Source organism: Phoenix dactylifera, chromosome 8 (genome assembly GCF_009389715.1).
Source record: "Phoenix dactylifera cultivar Barhee BC4 chromosome 8, palm_55x_up_171113_PBpolish2nd_filt_p, whole genome shotgun sequence".
NCBI classification, from domain to species: domain Eukaryota; kingdom Viridiplantae; phylum Streptophyta; class Magnoliopsida; order Arecales; family Arecaceae; genus Phoenix; species Phoenix dactylifera.
Window position 1 is genome coordinate 19746793 of NC_052399.1, and position 27981 is coordinate 19774773.

General features: G+C 43.0%; 3 protein-coding genes across 8 annotated transcripts; 1 reads left to right on the plus strand and 2 right to left on the minus strand.

Moving 5' to 3' along the window:
- Positions 1-683: 683 nt before the first annotated feature.
- On the minus strand, positions 684-2464 carry LOC103715960 (uncharacterized acetyltransferase At3g50280-like). The gene has a single exon (XM_026808036.2). The coding sequence runs from the start codon at positions 2326-2328 to the stop codon at positions 934-936; it is 1395 nt and encodes a 464-aa protein (XP_026663837.2). The 5' UTR covers positions 2329-2464; the 3' UTR covers positions 684-933.
- A 3471-nt stretch (positions 2465-5935) lies between these two features.
- Positions 5936-13554, minus strand: LOC103715948 (uncharacterized acetyltransferase At3g50280-like). 6 transcript variants are annotated; one of them, XM_026808047.2, is made up of 3 exons: positions 12051-13554; positions 11671-11948; positions 5936-8801 (listed from the first exon to the last, which is right to left on the minus strand). In XM_026808047.2, exon 3 carries the CDS (start codon positions 7874-7876, stop codon positions 6374-6376), a length of 1503 nt encoding a protein of 500 aa, XP_026663848.2. In that variant the 5' UTR covers positions 7877-8801; positions 11671-11948; positions 12051-13554; the 3' UTR covers positions 5936-6373. The 6 variants fall into 6 exon arrangements, 5 of the variants coding, with proteins under 5 accessions (XP_026663848.2, XP_038985109.1, XP_008801973.1 ...); XR_003387332.2 differs by having other exon boundaries at positions 7320-8497; positions 8620-8801; positions 11671-13554; XM_039129181.1 differs by having other exon boundaries at positions 11671-13554.
- A 10012-nt stretch (positions 13555-23566) lies between these two features.
- On the plus strand, positions 23567-26138 carry LOC103715963 (cationic amino acid transporter 5-like). Its single transcript, XM_039129182.1, has 2 exons — positions 23567-25628; positions 25890-26138. Exon 1 carries the CDS (start codon positions 23582-23584, stop codon positions 25607-25609), a length of 2028 nt encoding a protein of 675 aa, XP_038985110.1. The 5' UTR covers positions 23567-23581; the 3' UTR covers positions 25610-25628; positions 25890-26138.
- Positions 26139-27981: the final 1843 nt, after the last annotated feature.

A 27981-nucleotide genomic window follows, 5' to 3' on the forward strand; every position in this document is an offset into this window, starting at 1 on the left:
GATGGTAGAAATGCAACCTCAAACATAGAGTCCTACAGGTCTTATGTGTTATACTTCCAACTAAAATACCAATTTTTTGTCGCCAAGACAAAAAATTAGGGTAATTATGATAGAAAAACATTACATTCATGAGTCGAAAGTGACTTATTTTGTAATTTAAATACTGTCGATCCATTCTCATTTTCTTGGTACGAACCCACCGCTTCATTGGCTAGAACACAGAAATGACAGCCTTTGAGGCCCTAAAATTCTCTCGATCTAGTCAACTAGGAAATTAAATGCTCTTGCGGTCCCATCTCCTCCCTTTTTAAGAAATTCCAAGTCCAAGATTCTAATTTATTTATCTTGACCTGGTCTTTTCTTATCCCCTTCACCCACCCACCCCACCGCCTATCACGTGCCCATCTTCCTAGCTACAAATGAAGAATCGGCTAAATGTAGCTTTCACATCGGAAACATCTCTGGAATCAAAGGTGGAAACTCGCATAGATGGAGAAACTAAATAGGAGTTTTCTACGGACGATTACTGAGGAGCTTCCTCGAACAAGCTTTGCCCCTAAAATTAACAAAAAAAGTCAAGCACCCGCTCTTCATAGCAAGAGCTTTGCTCCTCTTCTAAAGAAGTGAATGCCTGCTTTTGGGGTTTCTTTATTAGTTATGCAATAAAATTGAATGGCACTCCATTTCACTTATCATCAGTTTTTTTTTCTTATTAATTGTTACACTGTGTCACCAGTACAAGCTAATCAAAAACTTAAGTATGCTTTATTTTTTAATTAATTAGATAATTTATACTCATCTAGTATGAATATATTCAGCAAAATTAGAAAATAATATATCTTGGAATCAATCGCCAAAGTAGGACGTCCATAAGATTTTCCTAGTGTTCAACACCAAAAATGATGCTCTATTCGCCTTGCACGAGTACCATTATTAAGGGTACTGGTTGGTGCCTTGCAGCAGCATCCCCAGCTCTAACGGAGGACAAACGGCGCTCCTAAACTCCTCGTCCGACTCCAGCACGCTCATCGACTCGGGAACCAGGCAAATCTCCAGATCCACGCTCCCCCCTCCCTCCCAACCCGAGTACGACGTCACCTTCCCGTCGAACTTGTTCGCGCTCCCGCTCCGCGCCGCCACCGCCTTCCCCCACCCGAACTCGCACCCATACACGTCGAACCGGGGCGAGCTCCCCATCATCACGCTGAACCGGTCGAACATGCTTAGCCGGTACACCACGGGCCGGGCCATCCAGGCCCTCAACTTGTCCCGGATCCCGCTGTCGTTGAGCTCCGCCACGGACCGCTTCAGCAGCCACGCGGCCCACCCAAGGTCGTGGTTCAATAGCTCGCCCACCGTCGTCGTGGCAATGATGGGGTAGATCGAGTTGCCGAAATAGTCGGGCGAGAGGGGCGGGCTCAACCGGCTCCGGTTCTGGGCGGCCAGCCTGCAGCTCGTCTTCTGGTCGGCCGGCAGGTTGCGGGTTCTGGTGATGGACCTCCACACGAGGGCGGAAAGAGCTTGGAAAGAGGAGATGGAGTTGGTGCCGCACGCTTGGTTGGCTCTGGCTTTCAGCTGGGCAATGGACTGGGCTGAGAAGTGGAAGATCTTCTCCCGGAGGGGAGGTGGAGAGAATCTCTCGATGAAGTCATCAGGGTGGGAGAAGGGTAGTTTGATGGGAGGGTTGTCATAGCCGTCGATGAACCAGCGGTCGTGGACAGGAGGGCGAGAGAGGGCGGCGACTCCTTTGGTCCGGGCGATCTGGGCCCATGCGTTGAAGAAGTTCCAGTAGGAGGTGCCATCTCCAACGGTATGGTTGAAGGAGCATCCGAGGAAGATGCCATCCGCCAGCTCGGTGAGCTGGACGGCGAGCAGAGGTTGAGCGTGGCCGTCATGGCCGACGGCACCGTCAAGGGGGAAGAAGGATCGGATGAAGGAGGGGACGTCGTCGGCGGGGGATAGCACGTCGGCGACTGTAGCTTCGTGGGCAATGGCGTGGATGAATTCCGCGCCTTCTCCGTTGCAATCGATGGACCAGAAGATGCCGGTCACCTTCTGGTTCTCATCGCGCGCCTCTTCGGTCACCAAACGGCCGGCGAGGGGATAGAAATGAAGGAGGGCCGTGGAGAGGGAGGATTTGAGGCGGTCAATGATTTGGTCGGTGGAGAGAGAAGGCGGGAGGTTGGCGAAGAGGAGGCCCTTTTGGATGTGATGGGCGGAGAACATGGCGAGATCCCATGGCGTCAGGTGGCAGCGCTTGGAAGGGAGTGGTGGGGGTTTCACCATGCATGTGGAGAGTTGGTGGACTGGAGGTGGAGGCGAAGGCATTATGTTGGCCAACCTGAAGTGCCGGCCGCCGCTGCTATTTTCTGAAAGCGGTTTGCCGGTTTCTTGCCCACCGTTTTCTCTACATCCTGTCCGTCCTCAACTCCTCCACATAAATAACATCCTCAGCCTACGACCGACGGGGTTTCACGTGCTTGGGTTTCGGATCGCGTGTTTGGGTTTAGGTATGGGTGGTGGACCGGATGCAGTTTCTCGGTGATTTCTTATCTAAATAATTTATAAAATAAATTACTAAATCTTGAATGAGATTGACGTTTACACCTCATAAGATATAAAATCCAATAAAATTATCCCTAAATAAGAAGAATGATTCATACTTTTTCTTGAATGATTGTTATATTGCATAAAGTTATTTTAGTAAGTATCAAAATTTTTTGTAATCTGAATCTTATTTAAAATTATCGGCTTGGCTAATATTCTATAAAATATTAGATAAAAATAAATTTTAGAAAGATAAGCCTGCTAAGTATAAGTATAATTTATTCTTAATCTTAAAAAAATATATAATTTACTTTAACATATACTTATAACTAAGTCCGTCAAGCTTGCTCAACTTAGTAAAAAAAGTTAAAAATATCAAACTTACCACGCTCAACCAGTCACCCTACCTGGTCAAGAGAGGATGAGGTAAAGTCGTTTCACTTCGTCTGCTAAAGCCAAGAGAAAGAAATAAAGAAAGAGATGGCTGTTCTACCTGAAATTTCCAAACGAGATGCCTACCTGCACCACGTTCTTCCCGCATACAAATTATTTCTCTTCAATTTGGATCCCCCTGATGCAAGAAGCCAATGAATTCTCATAATAATTAAGAACCAGCCAGAAAAACTGTAAAACCTCTGATGCATTCAGCCAGAAAAATTACTTCGGAAGTGCCTACTCGAGGGAGGAAGCAACTCAGGGGCTTCGACGGAGAGATGAAGACTGACACTATGCCTTTATTGCCTGGTCGACATCAGCATGTAGGCTACGTGCTTCTTTTTGCAGCTTGGACCCAGAAAATCAGGTTGGTATCAAAACGTTCCCCAGCCGGCAAAGTCTTGCACGACTTGGCCAAGGCCTGTGAACTTATTTTTTGGAGTAAAAAATGCTCATATTTTAGTATATAAATACTAACAGTCAAAAAGCTTCATTATAAAGTATCTTTTGGCCTCCACCCACCCACCACCACGCACAATGAATGACGAATGCCTCCATTGGCAAGGAAAGTTTTGCTATCTACTGAATTGTTGGAATTTGATGTGGCCTACACAAAAACAAAAAGTATTCAAGCAGCACTACTTACAAATCGTGAAAAGCAATGTATATAGTTGAGCAAATGCAAATTTTGCCACTATTTTGGTATTCACCTGTACATGTCCATAATTTTTTTCTGAAGACAAAAAAAAATAATCAAAAAGTGCGTTTGGGATTGGTTTTGCATGATTTCCAGATGCACATATAAATAAAAAAAACGGTCCATACTATACATGTTCAGTAATTTCATGGTCCTAAGATGGAATATTTTATTTCTATTAAAACATGGGAAAAATGAAGTCCTCTTGTGGCAAGAAGCAGAAGAATTTTCATCTTTCTGTTTGATGATTCCATTCATTATAGCCACTGTACTGCATGTAAAAGAATGCTTCTCGAACCAGATAGCAACAGATTCTCGTGGTTATTGGAATCCTATCCAATGGCAGAAGCAACCTTTCACTTGATATAAAATTTTGATCACCATAGAAAGATCAGAATACTATAATGAGAGGATCGATTTCGGGTTTGGATTTGGAGGGACTTCACGCCTATGATTTGTACTGTTCATTGTACCATGAACAAGATGTCGAGCTTGTTTCACTCCTTGATCACACATTCCACCCATCCTCTCTAAGCATTAGTTTAGTGAAATTCGAAGCTAAGTTTACAGGGGCTGTGTGATGACTTCTTAATTTGCCGCAGTAAAGCTCGATGCATCTGCCTGCTTCGAAGTACATGGTGAACGTCAGCGAGAACGACAGTCATGGTTGGACCACAAGGAAGTTTTCTATCTGAACTGGACAAATAGAAATTGCCAGTTCCAGTTCCCAGTTCTGGCAAGCCTTAATAAGTTGGGCTGCTTCAGAATTTTAGCTGCAGCAAAGCCTAGTTCAATATCATTATAATGGTAGGCCACCTTCCCACAGGATGTCTCATCAAGAGTGCCTATACGCCAGATGTGAAATCAGCTGGCCAAATCAAAAATTCCATTGCACAACAGAACACTAGAAGATCTATAATGAGATGATTGCTCTCTTTGTTTGGAACAGCATTAGGTGAAAGAGTCTTATTTATCTATGAATGGTGTCACCAAATTGGAGCCACGTTAGTCTAAGCAAAAAATGCGCACAAGATTAATTGCAATGCGCTTTCTTACCATACAAATCTCACCTCATCAAAATTAGAAGGTCGGAACAATCCGAAATCAGGATGACTAATATTCTCTCCAACACACTCAAATGTGCACAGTAAATAAAAGAATTTCTCTTATTGGTCTCCTCTATTGACACCAATCGCACGTATCAATCCATCTATTTCTTCTATTACATTGCATTTTCTTCAATCACCAAGTGCAATCTAAGTTTGTGGAATTGTGCGGGCTGCGTACTTGGTGGCCATACTTGGTGTAGTCAGTAACAAAGCTTAGTTTAGTTATCTTGGGGTGGCATGCCCATCGGTCAACTATGTTTTATATCTTCGAGGAAGAATTCAATTATTAAAGCTATACTTTAATGGTGAACCATAACATCGTTCTTTGCTATCACACACGATGGTAACGGGCATACTTTAGTGCTTTGTGAACAGACAAAATTATGAGCAATACTTGATAAATTTGTGACCGAAGCCACTTTATATGAAAGCAACACTTGATCTATTTTTTTTTTCCATCTTACAATTATAGTGCTATAACGGGCATGTAAGTGGACTTCACTCTAAGATATTTTTAAAATTTCCCCCTTCTCAACTCCAAATGACTCTGCCTCCAGTCCATTGCTTCCCCGCGAAGCTGCTTTATACGCAAGCAAACCTTAATCTACATTTTGTTTTAATTTTTATTGCAGTTTTTAATAGGGATGTGAGCGGAAGGCCTTTCTATCTGAACTTGCTTCTCGTGACTTGAAATACGTTGCTTCTTGTGACTTGAAATACGTTTTTTCAAAGGTACTCATATAACATAGGCCTTTCACCTTCGTTTGCTCGTTTGTACTTGAGGACTCAAAAAGTGGCATGTCTGCTTCCTGAAGAGTGACCTTACAACATTCGTTCAGGGGGTATGAGTATGACTAACCTAGTAGTTTACTACCTCTTCCCTCTCTTAGTGCTTATATTCTCGGCTTCAGGCTCCTCTAGCTTGTTCGAATTTGCGACAAGTACAAATGAAAATGAATTGATAAAACATTTCTGGAAAAAAATTCTATTACTTCTACTTATGCAGTCTTGTATAGCCTATAAAAATTGATCCAATTTCTATCTATTATTATGATATTACGATAAGATTGGGTACCAAAAAAATAAATGGATTCAGAATGAATTCTACTCTTTATGAATGAGATAAGTAGATTTCACTTCTAAGGTATTTTCAAAATGAAATCTGGTAACATACTCAGATGAAGTTCATTAAGTAAATAAAATTACACAGTATTATGGAGGAAAGAGGGTAAATAAGAAGGACATGGAATTGTGTAGGAAAGAGAAATGAAAGAGCTACGGGACACGCTTACGACGGTAAAAATGCACTGATTTTCCTGATCCGAGATTCTTGGGACGAAAATCGGCTAACAAAATATTGCATAATAATTGTTACGCTGTGTCACCAGTACAAGCTAATCAGAAACTTAAGTATGCTTTATTTTTTAATTAATTAGATAATTTATACTCATCTAGTATGAATATATTCAGCAAAATTAGAAAATAATATATCTTTAAATCAATCGCCAAAGTAGGACGTCCATAAGATTTTCTTAGTGTTCAACACCAAAAATGATGCTCTATTCGCCTTGCACGAGTACCATTATTAAGGGTACTGGTTGGTGCCTTGCAGCAGCACCCCCAGCTCTAACGGAGGACAAACGGCGCTCCTAAACTCCTCGTCCGACTCCAGCACGCTCATCGACTCGGGAACCAGGCAAATCTCCAGATCCACGCTCCCCCCTCCCTCCCAACCCGAGTACGACGTCACCTTCCCGTCGAACTTGTTCGCGCTCCCGCTCCGCGCCGCCACCGCCTTCCCCCACCCGAACTCGCACCCATACACGTCGAACCGGGGCGAGCTCCCCATCATCACGCTGAACCGGTCGAACATGCTTAGCCGGTACACCACGGGCCGGGCCATCCAGGCCCTCAACTTGTCCCGGATCGCGCTGTCGTCGTGCTCCGCCACGGTCCGATTCAGCAGCCAGGCGGCCCACCCAAGGTCGTGGTTCAATAGCTCGCCCACCGTCGTCGTGGCAATGATGGGGTACATCGAGTTGCCGAAATAGTCGGGCGAGAGGGGCGGGCTCAACCGGGCCCGGTTCTGGGCGGCCATTCTGCAGCTCGTCTTCTGGTCGGCCGGCAGGTTGCGGGTTCTGGTGATGGACCTCCACACGAGGGCGGAAAGAGCTTGGAAAGAGGAGATGGAGTTGGTGCCGCGCGCTTGGTTGGCTCTGGCTTTCAGCTGGGCAATGGACTGGGCTGAGAAGTGGACGATCTTCTCCCGGAGGGGAGGCGGAGAGAATCTCTCGATGAAGTCATCAGGGTGGGAGAAGGGTAGTTTGACGGGAGGGTTGTCATAGCCGTCGATGAACCAGCGGTCGTAAACAGGAGGGCGAGAGAGGGCGGCGACTCCTTTGGTCCGGGTGATCTGGGCCCATGCGTTGAAGAAGTTCCAGTAGGAGGTGCCATCTCCAACGGCATGGTTGAAGGAGCATCCGATGAAGATGCCATCCGCCAGCTCGGTGAGCTGGACGGCGAGCAGCGGTTGAGCGTGGCCGTCATGGTCGACGGCACCGTCAAGGGGGAAGAAGGATTGGACGAAGGAGGGGACGTCGTCGGAAGGGGATAGCACGTCGGAGACTGTAACTTCGCGAGCAATGGCGTGGATGAATTCCGCGCCTTCTCCGTTGCAATCGATGGACCAGAAGATGCCGGTCACCTTCTGGTTCTCATCGCGCGCCTCTTCGGTCACGAAACGGCCGGCGAGGGGATAGAAATGAAGGAGAGCCGTGGAGAGGGAGGATTTGAGGCGGTCGATGATTTGGTCGGTGGAGAGGGAAGGCGGGAGGTTGGCGAAGAGGAGGCCCTTTTGGATGTAATGGCAGGAGAACATGGCGAGATCCCATGGCGTCAGGTGGAAGCGCTTGGGAGGGAGTGGTGGGGGTTTCACCGTGCATGTGGAGAGGTGGTGGACTGGATGTGGAGGCGAAGGCATTGCGTTGGCCAACCTAAAGTGCCAGCCGCCGCCGCAGTTTTCTGAATGCGGTTTCTTGTCCACCGTTTTCTCTACATCCTGTCCTCGGGTGCTCCATATAAATAACATCCTCAGCCTACGACCGACGGGGTTTCACGTGCTTGGGTTTCGGATCGCGTGTTTGGGTTTAGGTACGGTAGGTGGACCGGATGCAGTTTCTCGGTGATTTCTTACCTAAATAATTTATAAAATAAATTACTAAATCTTGAATGAGATTGACGTTTAAACCTCATAAGATATAAAATCCAATAAAATTACCCCTAAATAAGGAGAATGATTCATACATTTTTTTTTGAATGATTGTTATATTGCATAAAGTTAATTTAGTGAGTATCAAAAATTTTTCTCACTTGATATTTGAATCTCATTTAAAATAATCGGTTTGACTAACGTAAATTTTAGAGAGATAAGTCTGTTGAGTATAAGTATAATTTATTTTTAATCTCCAAAAAAAATTATAATTTACTTTAATTTATGCTTATAACTAAGTCCGTCAAGCTTGCTCAACTTAATAAAAAGAGTAAAAAATATCAAACCTACTACGCTCAACCAGTCACCCTACCTGGTCAAGAGAGGACGAGGTAAAGTTGTTTCCCTAGGTCTGCAAAAGCCGAAAGAAAGAAATAAAGAAAGAGATGGCTGTTCTACCTGAAATTTTCAAACGAGATGGGTACCTGCACCACGTTCTTCCTGCATACAAATTATTTCTCTTCAATTGGAATACCCCCGATGCAAGAAGCCCATGAATTCTCATAATATGAAAACCTCTGATACTGCGATCCATTCAGCCAGAAAAATTACTTCGGAAGTACCTACTCGGGGGAGGAAGCAGCTCAGGGGCCTCGACGGAGAGATGAAGACTGACACTGCCTTTATTGCCTGGTCGACGGCAGCGTGCAGGCTACGTGCTTCTTTTTGCAGCTTGGACCCAGAAAATCAGGTTGGTGTCGAAATGTTCCCCAGCCAACGAAGTCTTGCACGACTTGGCCAAGGTCTGTGAACTTGTTTTTTGAGTAAAAAATGCTCATATTTTAGTATGTAAATACTAACATTATAAAGTATCATTTGGCCGCCAGGTCAAGTATACGGAGCACCCACCCACCCACCACCATGCACAATGAATGGCGAATGCCTACATTGGCAAGGAAAGTTTTGCTGTCTACTAAATTGTTGGAATTTGATGTGGCCGACACACAAAAAAAAGGGGTAATCAAGCAGAACTAGTTACAAATCATGAAAAGCAATGGACATAGTTGAGTAAATGCTAATTTTGCCACTATTGTGGTATTCATTGTACATGACCATAAATTTTTTCTAAAGAATTTTTTTTTTCAAAAAGTGCATTTGGGATTGGTTTTGCATGATTTCCAGATGCCCATATAAATAAAAAGAACAGTCCATACTATACATGTTCAGTAATTTCATGGTCCTAAGATGGAATATTTTATTTTAATTAAAACATGGGAAAAATGATGTCCTCTTGTGGCAAGAAACAGAAGAATTTTTATCTTTTTGTTTGATGATTCTGAAATCCTTTTTGGGTTTGCCTATTTTGGTCCTACAGATTCGCTAGGCTATGCAGTCCATCTCTGGTTGTGAGATGTTTTCAACACTATCTACCAACAAAAAAAAGGAAAAAAAAAGGAGGGGGAAAAGAAACTCTTTTATAGGTTGACCCTAAGGAGCTCTCCCTTGCTTGGGCTACATTAAACTCACAATCAGAACAGATCCACTCTGATGTTGGTCGATATAATATTTCAAGCACTGAAATTTGAAATTCTTAAGAGCCTTTCAGTTCTTGATGCTTCAAATGTTCCATTTTTCTCTTTTTGACTTAATTGCTCCTGGGTTTATTGATCTGCAACCCTCTCCTAAATCATGTGCAAGAATTCCTAAAAACGAAGCAAACCTGAATCAGCTTCTCAGTCATGTTGATATATCATCTTGTGATAGGGTATGCAGATTTTGTGATTTATGAGCATTTGACTTTGACGATCTATATATAGATCAAATCTTTGGAAAATTTACATTCCCTTTAATCAAAGTTGCTGTCTCAAATTAGCTTGGCATGAGATGTTATTGGTGGAATTATGGTAAAATCCGTGGAAAGTGGGATGCAGAAAGCATTTACAGAACAAGTTGATTGGCATCCGTCATCTGAAGGTAACTGGAGAATGGGATACTATGATTATGATAACAGGAAAATGTCACAGTCAAACACCATTTTAGCCCCCTCTTTTTTTTGTACATGACACCATTGTAGTCTACTAGTGTACAATTTCAAATCCTTAGGAGCAAGCCACGTATGGCACTTCTGGGACAATGATGCTAGAGCTTCTTCAAAGTATATGAGCTTTAGCAATTACCACAGCTTCCTAAGGAAATATGGAAGTCAGGAATAGCATTAGCTTGTTTGCTTAACCTCCCTGTAAGAGATGCATGGAACATAGTTTGAGTCCTTCATCCTCAAGGTAAGTTTTCTTTAAATACAAAACCTAAAACTACCATTTTTCATAGTAATGATGATCAATAATGCTCATCTGATTTGTTTGATTTGCTGGACATTTCTTCTACATCTTAGTCAAAGCAGTCATTATAAATCCCTACTTACATCTCTCATGCAAGTCATCTTTGGTATCTGCAGCAGCAGAAATCCAAGCTTGACATTTCAAACTTCTTTGGACATGTTAACTACCATCTCAAATACTGCTAGTTGAACTTCTCAAGTTCAAAATGCCCAACCCATCACCTGCCTAATTTTAACACATCCACCTCAACAATCCCATTATTGCAACAATAATCTTATATGCATGTATATTCTTCACTGCTTAACGCCAGTATATTGCGGATAGTGGAAATATCGATTCAACTCTAGATTGTCTAGTTCTTCAAAGCATACCTTAACACACTAATGAAAGAAAACGAGAGCCTGTACCTTGAAATGTCTATTCTAGACTAAATTCAATGCTATTGAAATCTAGCATCCATAAGCTTTAAATGTTAAAAATCAGCATGCTAGACTCATCTTGGACATCCATGTTAATATTGATGAACATAGCAAACTACATTTATTACATCCTATTGTTAGTTCTGTCTCAGAAACTAGCACCAACAAAGCAATGTGGTACCAAACATAGCAACTAGCATGATAAGAATTTAACAAATCTTTTAATCAAATAGTCTATACTTCTCAATGTGAATAAACATTAAACAAAAGTTCTATTAGAAATACAAACACAAGCTTGAGCACTATAATTGTAAAAGGAGTCTTTTCAATGTGGGTTGCTCGATAGGTCTCTCAGAAGGTCTATATTTGTTAAGTGAAATCCATGAAAGCTGACATTAGACATTTCTCTCAGGGGCAAATGCCTTTGATAACTTCTATTCTAAAGCCCCTTCTCTCTTAATGGGCTTAAAAGGCCGATCCTGCATGAAGGTTAAATGCTTCTTGATAGGAAAGCCTTTGAAATTGTGCTTTCAGAGTTCTGATGACTGCTAGGAAAGGGTTTAGATACATAGGGTTATTATTTCCTCAAGAAAAAACTGTCAACTCCATTAAGGGCGATTTCAATGATCGATCACCTGGGGCTAAATATGTAAGGCATTCTTTCGATAAATGGATTCTCAGCTAAGTCATTGAGTTGTTTGTTCCCCCCCATCACAAGGTATTCTTTCGTTCTCTCCTCCAACTTATTTATACTATATATTTTATTGTCTTTAACCATTTTTTTTTCTCTTTCTTTCGAAGCATGATCCAGGTAATGCAGAGCGGGAAAACTTTCTCATTTCAACATTAATAGAATATCCTTAATGTGAAGGCACGTGTGTATTTGCATGAGAAAATTTAAAGAATAGCATATTACCTGTGATTATGAAGTCAGTAAGCTACCAGCGTCATCTGATCCCACAGTGCTGGCTGTAGAATTATCTGACTCTAACTCAACGAGTTTTGTTGCGGCAATTTCACCATAACTTGTATTCCCATGAACCCTGCAAGCCCCCAAGAAGGCCTCCCAAGTGCCCTTGTCATCTCTCAAAGCTGTACTTTCAATTGCTTCATATGCTTCTTTTAATCTCCCATCCTTTGCAAGCAAACCTCTCAAACAAGCATAGTGCTCTTCCCTTGGCTTCATCGTGTAATCTAGAATCATCGAATTAAAGTAGCTTAATCCATCATGTAACATACTGGACGAACTACATGCAGAAAGGATTGCTGTGAAAGCAACAGAGTCCGGACAAACACCTGCTGCTTGCATGTCATTAAATAGTTGGAGTGCGGCATGCCCTTCTCCACTGCGGCCATAGGCCAATATCATGGTGGTCCAAGACACCACATTTTTAATGAACATTTGATCAAAGAGCTGCCGACAAATATAGGAGGGAGCCCCACATATGCTGTACATGTCAATCAGACCGCTCAAAATATGATCATCCAACTCAAACTGTCTTTTAACTATATATCCATGGATCTGAGTCCCAATTCGAAGAAAACCCAGTTTGGAAACAGCTCCGAGAGCACAACTGATGGTCCTCTCAGTTGGTACAATGTGAGAACTAACCATCTTCAGGTATGTCTGCAAGGCGCCATTCATATCTTGCACACGAGTGTAGCCTGTCATCAATGCGGTCCAGGCCACAACATTAGGTTCGATGGTTTGACTCAAAAACCGATCCGCACAATCCATCCTACCAAGCTTGGCATAGAAATCTACCAGTGAGCTGATAGTAGCTTTGCTTAATTTACCAAACCTTCTCATCAAGTAGCCATGGACCTCGGAGCCATGCCTTAGCCGACCACAATGTTTCAAAGCTGACAAGATGCTAACAAGAGCAACATCATCTGGAGACACACCTTCATCGATCATCGCTCTAAAATAATGAATCGCCTCGTCAAAGTTCCCGCTTTTGTAACTATGGGATATGACAATGGTCCAAGAAACAACATCTCTGCGAGGCATTGTGTCGAACAGCCGGTGCGCTGCCTCAGGCAATCCACATTTGAAGTAGCCATCTAGTAGGCCAGCAGCGACGGAGCTATGGGACTCCAGTTTGAGGCGTAAGATGTCATTGTGCACGAGCCTCAAGTTTTTGAGGTCTGACAGCGAGGAGCAGGCCATGAGGACATGGACTACTGTCGCTGGGCTCGGCGCGATGAGTTCATCTACGATTTGGTAGTACAAGGAGATGCACTTCTGGTAGTTGCTCTTCCGCAGTTGAAGCTCGATTCTGGACTCCCAGAGCTTGGTTTGAGTTTGGGAGGATGGAAGCGGGCGAGTGCTTTGGCTTTGGTTGTTGTCGCAGTTATGTGCATGGACAAAAAGCAAAGAGTTATAGGTGAGCGAAGGAACAATAGTTAGACCGCAGGCATGGGAGGTCCTGCGAAATCCATGGCAATCGATCTTGAACGGATTTGGAAGGAGGGCGGTGTGGCGAGAGAGAGCCGGTGGAGGGAACTGGGGATGGTGCATCCTCGGGCCGCCTTGGCCTTGTCTTGGGGGCTCCGAGTTTGGGAAGACGACACTGCTGTTCAAAAATATCAGTTAAATTAAATTTTTCAATAATTTTATTGGATCTGCAAAGAACGCCGCTTGAGAACTGGAGAAGGTCCATCCTAGGTGGAGGACAGCGGTGACAGACGACGCCATCGCCGTCGTCGTCCGGCGAGAGGGCGAGTAGGAGAAAGGAGGAGGAGAGGGCGGAAGGCGAAATCGAGTTCGGATTAACTTGTCGGGAAAATTAACTAAAGATTCGTAGGTAGGGTTTTTTTAATATATATATATATAATATTTTATATAAAATTAGGAAATATGGCGTTTAGCCAATATATGACTGGCACCCCAGGAGTGCTTTCTAGATCAGGCATGTATTTCTGAAGATGAACAAAGCTACTGCTTAGGTCGCTTTATTTGCTGCTCATCATTTTGAAGAATTTTTATGGACCTTTTGCTTTTTTTTTTTATGTAACTTTCTTGCTAGTAATATAGCTATCCATGCTCATGCAAAATGAGCGTGAATCGGTGGTTAAAAAAAAAAAAAATCTAGATATTTAAAATATTTTTATCTCAATAGATTAGCATGTAGCCTCTAAGTACCAGCCTTCTTCCTTTTTTTTAATTTTTTAAGAAATGATATTTTATTATTTTTTTTTTTTGCTTAAGCGGGTTATTCATACCTCACAGGTACGAATACACCCTAAAGAGTCAGAATACAAAATGTCCCGAAGAGCTCCGGGCATCTCTCTCTCCCCAGCCCATAGGGTGCCTCCAGAGTGGCTCGCAACAAACGCGGCCACCCAATCGGCCGCCCCATTGGCCTCACGATATACATGCATAGCCTGTAGCGTAACACCCTCCCTCACCATCATCCATATGTCACGAAGCAGAGGATGAGCATCTCCGTGACCGACCGGGCCCCTACGAATCCAGCTGATCACCGTAGCCGAGTCGCCCTCCAGAAGGACCGAACTCGCCCGAAGTACTCGCCGCACATAGGACAAGCCCAACCAGGCCGCTCGCAACTCTGCCCCTGGGACAGAGATATCAAAAATCTGACGGCCCCCTGCTGCCACCACATCCGACCTCGGGCCCCTAACAACAAAACCGGCCCCTCCCTCCTACCACCGTCCAAGACTAAACCATCAAAATTGACCTTGAGGAAACTCGGGGGTGGGGGCTCCCAGGTAAAGAATACCCTGTGTGGAGCTGCCGAAGCACTATGGGATCCCCAGATGTCCCGAGCTATCAAAGGTCTATGAGCTGGCTCTGCCTGGATAATCTCTGTCGCCTGAGCACAGGCCCGCTCCATCACAAACCGTAGGGACAGCCGACGCTGACAAAACACCCGGGCGTTCCTGGCCAGCCATATCTGGTACGCTGTGCAGGACGCCCTAATAGCCGATCCCCGCATCTGAGTAGAACCCGCCCAAAGCCGAACCTCCTCCAAGTAAAACTCCCTACTCCTCCAGGTATCCTCCGGTATCCCAGTCAGCCTCCAAACACCTCTCGCCCATGCACAGTGGAATAGAACATGATCCACCGACTCGTCCACCCCACAGTCCGGGCATAAGGGTGAAAGGCCCATACCTCGTCTACACAGCTCTGAGCATGTCGGCAATCGCGCCCAGGCCACCTTCCAGAGGAAAAGAGCAACCCTCTGGTGTAGCCCAAACCTCCACACCCAACCACAATCTAGCCCCGACTGTGAACCTGGCTGAATAAGCCGGGTAACATCGCCGACCCCAATGCTCGCTCTACTGGTGGTGCTCCAGACTCTGACATCTGGACCTCCTGACCCCGGAAGGGGAATCGACCAGACCCGCTCTACTAGATGCTCTCCAAACAGCTGGCCCAGCCTGTCACTATCCCACTCGGCTCCTCCTGGTCGGAGCAGATCGGAAACTCGGAGACCCTCCCCCGCCTCAGCACAGAGAGTCGTCGGCCATAGTCTCAAAGGAAGTGCATCCACCCATGGGTCCGCCAGCACATCAATACTCCGTCCATCACCGATCAGCCACCTCGAATGCGCTAGGACCATAGGCACATGCCTCTCAATCTCTCGCCACATAAAGGATCTCCTCCGCCGGGCTATCCCCTGACCCTCAAGGCCCGCCCGGCTGTACCTGGCTATCATAACCTGGCTCCAGTGACCATGCGGCTCCAGGACAAACTGTGCCGCCCTCCGTGCCAATAGGGCCTCGCGTCGCACCAGGGGTGACTGCACCCCCAGCCCGCCCTCCCGCAGTGGTAGACACACCCTCTCCCAGGCCACCAGATGTATCCCATGCCCCCCTCCGTAGGAGCCCCAAAGAAAGCTCCGCATGAGCCGCTCAATCCCCACCAGCACAGTCTTCGGCACTACTGTATGAGCCATCAGATAAAAAGGCATGGAACATAGAACTGACCTGATCAATGTCAACCTCCCCATCATAGAAAGTGATGATGCCCTCCATCCCTCTAATCTGCTCCGCACCCTCTCCAGTAGGGTAGAGCACTCTGCCACCCGTAATCTCCTCCCTGTGATGGGAACCCCAAGATACACCAGAGCCCCTGTCTGCTCCTGTATCCCCAATGTCGCCCTGATCTCCCGGCGCACCCTCCCCACAGTGCTTGGGCTGAAGAAGATGGCGGACTTGTGTAGATTGACCCTCTGCCCAGACATCACACAATAATCGGATAGCACGCCCTGGAGGGCTCTGGCGTCCGACACCCTCGCCCTAGCAAGTAGAAGGCAGTCATCTGCAAATAGTAAATGAGAGATAGGTTGGGAACCCGGGGCTGGACAGTAGGGTGCCAGCCCCCGATTCCCACAAGCAGTGTGCAAAGCTCGGGAAAGCACATCAGAGCAAATAATGAATAGAAACGGGGACAGAGGACATCCCTGACGTAGCCCCATAGTAGCACGAAAGAAGGGCGATGGTGAGCCGTTGATCAAAATGGAGAAGCTAGGCCCATGCACACATCCAAGAATCCAATCAATCCAAACCTGGTGGAACCCAAAACTCTCTAGTGCCCGCCGCAGAAAATCCCATCGGATCCGGTCATAGGCACGCTCCATATCTAATTTCACTGCCATCAAGCATTGCCTCCTCGAGGCTCGCTGCAGATCCCCCATCATCTCCTGGGCCAGCAAAATGTTGTCTGAGATGCTCCTCCCTCCCACAAAGGCTCCCTGCTCCTGACTAATGATACGTGGCATAAGGTGCCTCATCCTCCCCACCATGATCCTCGCCACCACCTTATACAGGGTGTTGCATAAACTAATGGGTCTGTAATGACTCGGTTCCGAAGCATCGGGACGCTTCGGTATCAAGGTGATGAAGGTGGCCTTCCAGTCATCTGCCATGCCAGCTCGGCTAAAGTAAAGCTGTACTGCCTCCACCACTGCCCTCCGAATAATGCACCAATATCTACGAAAGAAAAATGGAGGGAAACCATCCGGACCAGGGGCCTTGTCCTCTGCGAGCCCCCAAACTGCCTCCTGCACCTCCAACTCCGTCACTGGCTGAATCAAGGCTGTGTTCTCTGACTCCTCCACTCTGAACTCCGACCGTGGGAGAACTCCCGTCTCAACTATCCCCCCCTCCTCAGTCCATCTAGACCTGAAGAACTCAAATAACACCTGCCTAACTGCCGAGTCCTCCTCCACACGGTGGCCCGCCCCAACCCTCAAGGAGCGGATCATATTCCTCTGCCTTCTGATGACTGTGGATCGGTGAAAAAAGCTAGTGTTCCGGTCACCATCCTTAACCCACTGAATTCTGGACTTCTGTCTCCAAAAAATCTCCTGCTGCCGCAACAAGGAATGATGGGAGGCCAATGATCGCCGCAGGTCCGCCAGATCAGCCTCCGAAAGCACCTCCCCTCGATCCTCCCGCCCCTGGGCGTCCGATATCGCTGCCTCTACCTCCTCTAGCCTCCTGAAGATATTACCGACGGTCTTCCGGTTCCAACGCCGAAGACGGCGTTTGGTGAGCTCCAACCTGCGTGACACCCTCTGCATAGCGTCACCTCGTACTGGCACCCTCCACACCTCCCTAACTATCTCCCAGGACTGGGGATATGACAACCACAGCTTCTCAAAGCGGAAGGGGCTATGATGCACAGATCCCGACACTGTCGATATCAAGAGAGGACAATGGTCAGAAGCAATCCGAGCTAGATGACTAACCTGGTAGGCCGGAAAACGCTGAATCCAATCTGGGGATGCAATGGCCCTGTCGATCCGCTCCCACACTCTAGCTTGCCCAGATTGATAGTTACACCAAGTAAAACGAGGTCCAGAGTAGCCGAGGTCCACCAGCCCATTCCTCTCCACAAACTCTCGGAACTCCCTCCTGTCCACCGAATCAGAGTATTGTCGACCTCCTCTCTTCTCATCTGGGCCTAAGATATTTTATTATTTACTATTCTGATTTGGCTAGGCGGGAGAAAGCTGACTCAACCCTTTTTCTTCCTAACTTTTTTATTATTTTTCTTCAAAACAAAAAATATTTTAATATTTTTTCTGAAACATTTTTTTTTCCGATCTCCATCCACCTTTGCACGCAAGTGGCGTCTACGACAAGAAGTCTAACGCTGTCGTTGTGCTCGCCGTTCAGGACATCCGGCGGCAGCTGAGTTGGAATGGGATGTTTGTCTAAAAATTTTCGTTTCTTCAATAGGATGGATATGCCATATTAGTTAAGAGCTAGCCATGCCAAGAAACTCTGTTCTGTTCGAGAAATGTGACCGATTTTGAAAGATTTGGATTGGTTTGAAAAATGACCAATTAGCAGATTATTTAATCCTTTTAGGCTCTCAGGGGACTAAGGATTGGACAAGGCCTGATCAATTCGTCGAAAAACCATTCAATGTCATTGAATTCAGTTGTGCTTTTTGCCTAGCAAGGGCAAAGATAATCAAAACCATAACCTCCATATCTCAACTATTTGGAAGGATCATCATTCACCAGTAGTAAGAACAAAATTCCTGCTCTAAAAATTCTTCCATATATTGCGATACCCACTAAAATCTCCTATTGAACTAAGTGATGGGCCTCAAATTATTTGATATATACCTATTAAGGAATAAATTGACTATAAATTGACAGTAATCATTTATCGAGCCACTATTTCAGTAGACCATCTAGACACGCACGCACAAATAAAAAACCTCCATTCTGCAGTAGAGATACCAACATCTTTATGTCAAAGGTGCAAGTTGGCTTGTCCGTGTCTAAGCGAGATGTGGATCCATCAATAGCTTATTTTTGACCATCGTCCAATATATATATATATATATATATATATATTCTGGGGGTTTAAAATGCAATATAGATGATTGAGATTTGTATAATAAATCTGCTCAATTGGGAAAAAAAAGCTATTTGGTCTATTTAGGTAACCATTCAGCTGTGCTGGATTTTCTACTGAATTGGGCGGCCTATTTGAGCATATATCCAGATAAACCCAACAACCAAGTTTGCAGAAGGGGAAAAAAAAAAAGGTCTTCAGTATTGGTTGCGACTTAGATTGGGATTTGGATGAACCCTTAAAAAATTATCGGCTAGGCTGGTCGACAGGTCTGATTCCAGAACACCCAAACAGACCCATAGACTAAATTCATTTCCTATTTCTTAATCATACATGTATGCAAAGAATGGAAATTTGATTCTCAATTTTATCAGAGTAGTTATAAAACCCATTTCGTCTGCTTTTCCTCAGAGCTCATTATCCATAATTGAGCCAGTCATGATGCCCGATTCTTAAAAGGATATATCCGACCCCCTGATGAGAAAATAAATCTCTTCTCTTAAACAAGCTTTAATAGCTTAACTTACCTTCTCGAAGGGACGAAGAGCAAGATTCTACATCAGTTACTTGTTGCTAATCAAAAATGTCAGTCTCTCATAGCTGGGTTTTCTTTCAGTAACTCCACTGCAAACACCAGACACAAACATCTGCCTTTTTTTTATCTTTTCTTTTTCAGAAGAGACCAGACATGACAACTTTGTCCGTCCAGAAGCATTGCACTCAATCAGTGCATTGTAGCACTGTCCAGAAATATCTGATAAAAATCTCCCAGTGGTTTAAGATATGATGTAAATTATGGTAAACCAATTGAAGATTCAGGGAGTTCAAAAATTTCGACATCTTTCTTAGACTAAACGCATTTCCTAAATTCATGATCTAGTATTTTGGAGACTGAAATTTGATTCTCAGATACATGAATCCTTATAGAAGTATTTTCTTTGCTTTGGTTTTATGGAAATCTTATTTCCCTATGCCTCTTGAAAGGGAGAGGTGCCTTTGGAAACGCGGACACAGATGGTGCATGGCTATCATTAGCTCGTGCCATAAGATGTTGGGTTTAGTCTCACAAGGAGCGCAATCCTCATATTTAGTTGCTGGAGTCTATCACTATGCCTGACTTCTAATTTAGGATTGGTTCAGCTGTGCCCGAAAAAAAAAAGATTGAATCAGCAGCAATAGAAAAGATAAAACCTAAGGTTATTTTATCTCTTCAATATGCTTTAGTATCGTAATTTATTCTTAGGGCCCGTTTGATTCGCGGTAATCTGATATAGAAAAATAAATTTTATAACAAATTACCGTGTTTGGTATAAAAATGGATGAAAGAAATGGTAAAATAAATGATGGGTCCTATCTTTATTTTTCTAAGAGAGAAGATAAAATAAATAGCACCGGGAGATGATATTTGTTTTTCCACATTGGATTACTAAGTAAAAGTAACATAAAATTATTATTTTTTAAACTAAAATAGCCTTACTCATATTATATTAATTATATTATATAATTAATAATAATTATGTTAATATATTAATATATTGATTAACAATATCTATAAATATTATATTTAATATATTTATTAATAAATAATTAAAAATATTTATTTAAATATCAAAATATACTAAATTTATTGATAATAAGAAATGTATTTTCTAAAATATGTATAATTAATTTACAAGTATTTACTAATTCATATAAATATATTTCAATATTCAAAATAGCCAATATTTACAGCATTTCTATAAATGGGTCATAAATAGCCAACAAATGGATTGATAAAAAAATGTTATTACTTGAATTATTTATTCAAAAGCAATGTTGGAAATTTGGCAATATTTCTATATAAGATTACTTCTAACCAGATATAGTAATCTTTTTCCAATACCATTTTTGAAGTACTTTTTCCACCAACTAGATGTGGTAAAATTTATTTTTTCCTCCAATCATTTTTAGATAAATGATTTTTAGGAATCATTAGATTACCCCACAATCTAACATACCCTAACCAAATGAACCTTTGAAGGGACAGAAAGACTGCAGATTGTGTCCCAAGCGTCCCAAGTAGTAGTTATATGGAACCTGCAAAATCTGTACAAAAATAGAGGAAACAAGTAAGTTCAGGCCTTAGTGCTATGTATGCCCGTTTCGTTTTAACGCAGGCAAAGTGAATCCATCGTTACACGAGATGCGGAAAAGAAGGGGAGCTTTCCCATTGAATTAAGCAATTTAAAACAACACCATAACTTCTCTATGACAAGCCTAGGGCTCTAATAGTGTACAAGAAATGTTACTTGCCACTATCTTAGATAGCTCCAAAGTTTGCTTTCATATAACTGTGCTATGAGCCGTGAAAGAAAAGAAAAGCTTTTCTAATTATACACTCCATAATCTAGCTTAGAGTACTGGATATCTGGATGGTTGGGAGAGGGACATGGAAAATGACAGTTGTCTCTACATAAATGGAGATTCTACAAATTTACAGCCACTTGCTCGGAAGGAAGAATCTTTGAAACAAGCCAAAAGACCTGGCTGAAAATTCAGAAACTAAGCATTCCAAAATCTTGGAATCAAAATCTGGCTTAATCTTTAAAAGAAAGAGACTAGTATTTCCATGTACCTGCAAGCAAGGTACGCTGTTTCGGTACCGGACTCCGAATTAATGTCATTCTATTACTGTATCGGTATGCCCAATATACAGATCGATTCAGCATACCAAATATTGGTACATCCTTTGTACCATATGTTGGTATCGAATCAGAACAGTACGGTACATTTCGTACCATATAGTTTGATATGATATAATGTATTTTGCCGGTAAGTATTTCAAATGTTGCCATCAATGTGAGAGTGCGAGCATGATAGGTTCAATGAGCTATGCATGTGATTTGAAGCCAGACGGGAAAGACAGGAGGAAGTGAGAACGTGGAGAGGGTCTCTGTCGTGTCCATGAGACCATGGGAAAAATGATGACATCATCATGAGAGGATCTAACGAGGGACAAACTACCTTAAGAAGATGATCTAGGGACCTAACAATGAATGTTATTGACATAAGGAATCAAAGAGTTTCATTCAATTTAGTTTCAATTACATTTGAATATATTTTAAGGCATATTTGTTTGGAAAGAGTACGAACTCCGGAATTGAAATGGAAACGGATAATTTCCGCTCCAAGCTATTTGGTTGGGAGAAGTCCCATTTCCATTTATATTATAGAAAAAAATAGAAGTGCTCCAATCCTCCAAAATTTAATCTTAATTTTTATTTTTCTAAGTTTATTTTTAAAAATTAATTTTTCAAAAATACCCTTACGTTTAATTGATTTTTTTTTAGAAAATTACTTAAAAATATTTTGATTCCGCCAAATATATTGGAGAATATAGCATTTCTGATTTCTATTTTAATCCATTCTAATGTCTTCCAAATCCAATGGTGAACCAAATGCACTCTTAATATGCATTTGAGTTAGTCCCCTCAATCCATGCCCCGAGGCGAGTTCAAATAATGCCGAGGAGAAGACTTGCCCAACAAACATTTGTTTCCGTCTATTAAGCTTTTAGATTATTAACCCTAAATGCAATGCATCTACAACTGGAACGATTTCTAATCTTGAATTCCAAAAGGTATTATGAAGAAATCTGTGATATTCCGAACTCTGGAATTGCATTAGATTGGGGGGGTTCAAACGGGCAGAGTGGAAACTTCTCTCACCTCAATTCTCCCAAGAATAACCGACTAACCGATTACGGCAAGTTTGACAAATACTCAAACACTGAAATGGCAGTCTAGCCAACCAAAAACACTACCATTTTTATTTATCAGCTGGGTTAGCTTTCAGAAACGAACTCTGGCCAGATTGGGATCCACTGTAGAAGATAGAGCTAAATTGACTTGACCTGTCAGCAAATCTCAGACAAGGAAAGATTTCAGCAATTCCAATAGCAAGAGCAAGATAATCAGAAACATATAAAACTAGTTATTATCCCAATTATTTGGGATTGGCTTTGTGCATGCCCATTACCAAGCAAACAGTAAGAGCAAGATGGATGTCCTAAAGAATTTTCCATGTACTGGTGCACCCATTAAATCTTCTAATGGTGGACCCAAAATCCCTGGAAGGCCTCAAATTTGTTTCGTTCTTCCTTTTTCTAATATAATGCTAGATATTGCCAACACTAACTTAGGAACCCTCATTTTGATTATGAGAGCTTTATTTTTATCTTACATTTTATGGAAGTTTGTTAAAAGTTGTAATTAAACTTCATGAATATTTGCCGGCATATGTTTCTAATATGTAGACTATGAACAATAATGTTGACCGTTGATTTATGTATCCCTTTATATGTTTCGGCCTTTATCTCTGTTGTCCATTCTCTAAGACTGACTATTTAATATCTAGCTATAAAACTACAAAAATATCTGTGTCAATTAGATTAAGACTTCGAAGAAGAAAAAAAATTGATGGTTGGAGCTACACAATTGTCATCAACCGTGAAGAAAAAGAAAGACTTTTCTAATTGGGGTTCGGGTTGTATGTTTCGCACGAAAGAATGATCGATCTTCTTGTGCGACGTCAACCATTGAATTACATCCTGCATGGATCTCAAAGCACTCCAGCCTTTTTTTCGATGTGCCTGCATAGATCTCAAAGCGGTCATTGCATAGTCCAGCCAGTGATGTTACGAACGAAGGTGAATCATTCTTACGCGCGGAAGATACAACCCGAACACTGCAAATTATATGTGTGTGAACAGCATCTCTGATTATTTGATGATGGGAAGGTCATAGAAGAAGACAGGCACATCAATGGAGATTCTTTGGATCGACAAGCCACCTATGAGGGAAAGAAAAGTCTCTAAGCTACAGACAAAGAAGCTTTGCTAGAAATTTGGAAAGTAACAACGCCAAAGTCTTGAATACCATGTCTAGCCCCACCATGGTCAAGCATGGAGCACTATTTCTATCATATGTCCACAATTTCTTCCAGACATGGTTCCACCATTTGCATGTGGCTGCTCCAACTTCATTTTAATTACCTACCATGAAGTTTTCCTTCCACTCTTGACTTCCGAGTCCTCAGAAAATTTATTTATTGGAATCCATAGAGAACTTATCTGCTTTGTACCAGAAAAAAAGAAAAAGAACTTATCTGCTCCCAAGAACAAAAACAGGCTTATCCAATGCAACCACACCCTCTCTATTCCAGAAGCAGCAAAGAGTGACCATAGAAATATTATTGGTTCCATGGGAGAATCAGCTGATGAATTCCCAACAAGGAGCTACTGGAGATGCAGCAAGGAAGACTTCTTCCCGGAGAAGTCCTTCGAGAGCTGGGCGGCCTACAGAACGGCCCTCAGCCAGACCCACCACCGCTTCAAGGACCGCCTCCTTGGTCGATCCAGCGATGCCGCCGAGCTCGGGGAGCTCCGAAAGCAGAGCGAGAACGACATGAAGCGCTGCCTCAACTGGTGGGACCTTACTTGGTTTGGCTTTGGCTCGGTCATTGGTGCCGGGATCTTTGTCCTCACGGGCCAAGAGGCCCATGATCATGCTGGCCCTGCCATCATCCTCTCCTACGTTGCCTCCGGCATCTCCGCCATGCTCTCCGTCTTCTGCTACACTGAATTCTCAGTGGAAATCCCCGTAGCAGGGGGCTCATTTGCTTACCTTAGAGTGGAGCTAGGGGACTTTGCCGCATTCATAGCAGCAGCCAACTTGATTCTAGAAAGCATAGTCGGCAGCGCGGCGGTTGCCAGATCCTGGACTTCATACTTGGCAACCCTCTTGAACCGCCCCCCGAACTCGTTAACAATCCACACGCACCTCGCGGAGGGCTTCAATTTCTTGGACCCGATTGCAGTGATCGTCCTTGCAGTCACTGCAACAATCGCCATGAGCAGCACGAAGAGGACCTCTTACTTCAATTGGGTTGCTTCTGCTGTCCACGTTGTCGTCATAGTATTCGTCATGATTGGTGGCTTTGCCCATGCCAACACCAGCAATCTGAAACCTTTCCTCCCTCATGGCGTCCAAGGTGTCTTCCAAGCAGCTGCAATCGTGTACTTCGCCTATGGCGGATTCGATAACATCGCCACCATGGCTGAGGAAACAAGAAACCCGTCGAGGGACATACCACTAGGCCTTCTTGGTTCCATGTCGATCATCACGGTCATATATTGCCTGATGGCCCTCTCACTGAGCATGATGCAAAAATATACGGATATCGATACACATGCGGCATACTCTCTGGCCTTTAAGAGTGTCGGGTGGACATGGGCGCAGTACATCGTCGCGCTTGGTGCTCTCAAGGGGATGACCACCGTCCTGCTCGTCGGCGCCCTCGGGCAGGCTCGGTACACCACTCACATAGCTAGGAGTCACATAATTCCACCCTTTTTTGCTCTAGTCCACCCGAAGACTGGGACACCGATCTATGCCACTATTTTGATCACCTTCTTCGCTGCCTGCATTGCCTTCTTCTCGAGCCTGGATATCTTGGCGCCTATACTATCTGTGAGCACTCTCTTCATCTTTATGATGATGGCCACTGCGCTGCTCGTGAGGAGATACTACATGAGAGGCGTCTCCTCTCGTTCGCATCTCGTAAGGCTGTCGAGCTTCCTGCTGCTGATAATTGCTTCTTCCGTGGGGACTTCGGCTTACTGGGGACTGAGGCCTCATGGATGGATTGGTTATCTGATAACTGTTCCTCTGTGGATAGTGGGCACTCTGGGGATCCAATGGTTCGTGCCTCAGTGCCGGACGCCGAAGGTGTGGGGGGTTCCTCTGGTGCCATGGCTGCCGTCCTTGTCGATTGCAACCAATCTGTTTCTCATGGGCTCCTTAGGTGCTCAAGCATTCATTAGGTTTGGGATCTGCACTCTGATAATGCTGCTTTACTATGTGCTCTTTGGAGTCCATGCTACTTATGACATGGCCCATGGCCAATATGAAAAACCAACTTCAGTAGAAGCAGTGAAGAATGAAGATGTGAAGAAATTAGCAGAAGGGCCTTGAAACAGGGCAACACTGAATGGTATTTATTTCCTTGTCTTTTTATCTAAATCCAAATTGCAATATGATGTTTGTATGGATAGTAATCTGGAACTAGAAAAGAACATTGTCGATGGAAAAAAATGTCGAAAAAAGATATGGCAAAATGTGCTGAAGGATGGCGACAGTCAACTTTGTGGAAAATAAATAACGCAAATGACTCTTGCAAATTAATTGATAGGGAATTTGAGCAATTGAACTTGTGGGAACTGAAAATTCTATCATTTTTCATTGTCTCTAACAGCAGGAACGGCAATGACATAGCTGAGATGGGTATCCAAGTCCATTAACAACTAAAAAGAAGCTGCCACTTCCTCGCCAATTCTTAATACAAGCAAAGTATTCCATAATTTCTCCAAGCCAAAATTTGCACTCAACAATACTTCTATGAGACAGCTTTGTGATAGTCTCCTCAATCAAAGTAATGATGATGGTAAGCAAACATAACCAATTTATTCCATTTAATCAGAATTAGTTCTGCAATTCCCTTTAAGTAGTGCCGCACACATATTTGGGAGTTCCACTGAGTCAATTAATCAAAGATTTATTTTATTTGTCATACTATAAATCAATTATAAGTTTATACGAGTCCAGGGGGTATCAAGTTAATTCCGTACGCATAGTGCAACCAAAAAATATAAAACTAGCAGTAGTACGCACAGGCAAGATATGTTGTTTCGGTACATCCTTCGTACCATATACTGGTACCGAATCAGAACAGTATGGTACACTTCATAGGATTCGATATGGTAAGACGTATTTTGTTCAATGCGAGAGTGCGAGCATGATAGGTTCAATGAACTATAAATGTGATTTGAAGCCAGACAGGGTCTATGTCGTGCCCGTGAGACCATGGGAAAAATGATGACATCATCATAAGAGGATCTAACGAGGGACAAAATACCTTAAGAAGATGATCTAGGGACCTAACAACAAATGTTACTGACACAAGGAATCAAAGAGTTTCATTCAATTTAGTTTCAATTACATTTGAATATATCTTGGAGCATATTTGGTTAGAAAGAGTAGGAACTCTGGAATAGAAATGGAAATGGATAACTTCCGCTCCAAGCTATTTGGTTGGGGGAAGTCTCATTTCCATTTATATTATAGAAAAGAACGGAAATGCTCCAATCCTCCAAAATCTAATCTCGGCTTCCATTTTTCTAAGTTTACTTTTAAAAATTAATTTTTCAAAAATACTCTTCTATTTAATTGATTTTTTTAAAAAATTACTTAAAAATATTTTGATTCTAATTTTAGTCACGAACCAAATATGTTGGAGAATATAGTATTTCTGATTTCTGTTTCAATCCATTCCAATTTCCGTTCTAATGTATTCCAATTCTGATGGTGAACCAAAGGCACTCTAAATATGCATTTGAGCTAGTCCCCTCAATCCATGCCCGAGGCAAGTTCAAATAATGCCGAGGAGAAGACTTGCACAACAAACATTTATTTTCGTCTATTAAGCTTTTAGATTATTAACCCTAAATGCAATGCATCTACAATTGGAACGATTTCTAGCCTTGAATTCCAAAGATATTATGAAGAAACCTGTGATACTCCGAACTCTGGAATTGCATTAGATTGGGGGGATCAAATCTCACCTCAATTCTCACAAGAATAACCCTGACCAACCGAATATGAGGTGCCGGCGCACGCCCAACTTGTGACGTTACGGATTACGGCAAGTTTGACAAATACTCAAACACTGAAATGGCAGTCTAGCCAACCAAAACCACTTCAATTTTTATTTATCAGCTGGGTTAGCTTTCAGAAACGAACTCTGGCCAGACTGGGATCCACTTTAGAAGATAGAGCTAAATTGACTTGACCTGTCAGCAAATCTCAGACAAGGAAAGATTTCAGTAATTCCAACAGCAAGAGCAAGATAATCAGAAAAATATAAAACTAGTTATTATCCCAATTATTTGGTATTGGCTTTGTGCATGCCCATTACCAAGCAAACAGTAAGAGCAAGATGGATGTCCTAGAGAATCTTCCATGTACTGGTGCACCCATTAAATCTTCTAAATGGTGGACCCAAAATCCCTGGAAGGTCTCAAATTTGTTTCCTTCTTCCTTTTTCTAATATAATGTTAGATATAGCCAACACTAACTTAGGAACCCTCGTTTTGATTATGAGAGCTTTATTTTTATCTTACATTTTATGGAAGTTTGTTAAAAGTTGTATTTAAACTTCATGAATATTTGCCGGCATATGCTTTTAATATGTAGACTATGAACAATAATGTTGACCGTTGATTTATATATCCCCTTATATGTTTCGGCCTTTATCTATGGACAATGACTATTTAATATCTAGCTATAAA

What these genes read in the sequence shown, in the direction of transcription:
- LOC103715960 (XM_026808036.2), bottom strand. Translation starts at nt 2,328, where the DNA reads ATGCCTTCGCCTCCACCTCCAGTCCACCAACTCTCCACATGCATGGTG.
- LOC103715948 (XM_008803751.4), bottom strand. Translation starts at nt 13,275, where the DNA reads ATGCACCATCCCCAGTTCCCTCCACCGGCTCTCTCTCGCCACACCGCC.
- LOC103715963 (XM_039129182.1), top strand. Translation starts at nt 23,582, where the DNA reads ATGGTTCCACCATTTGCATGTGGCTGCTCCAACTTCATTTTAATTACC.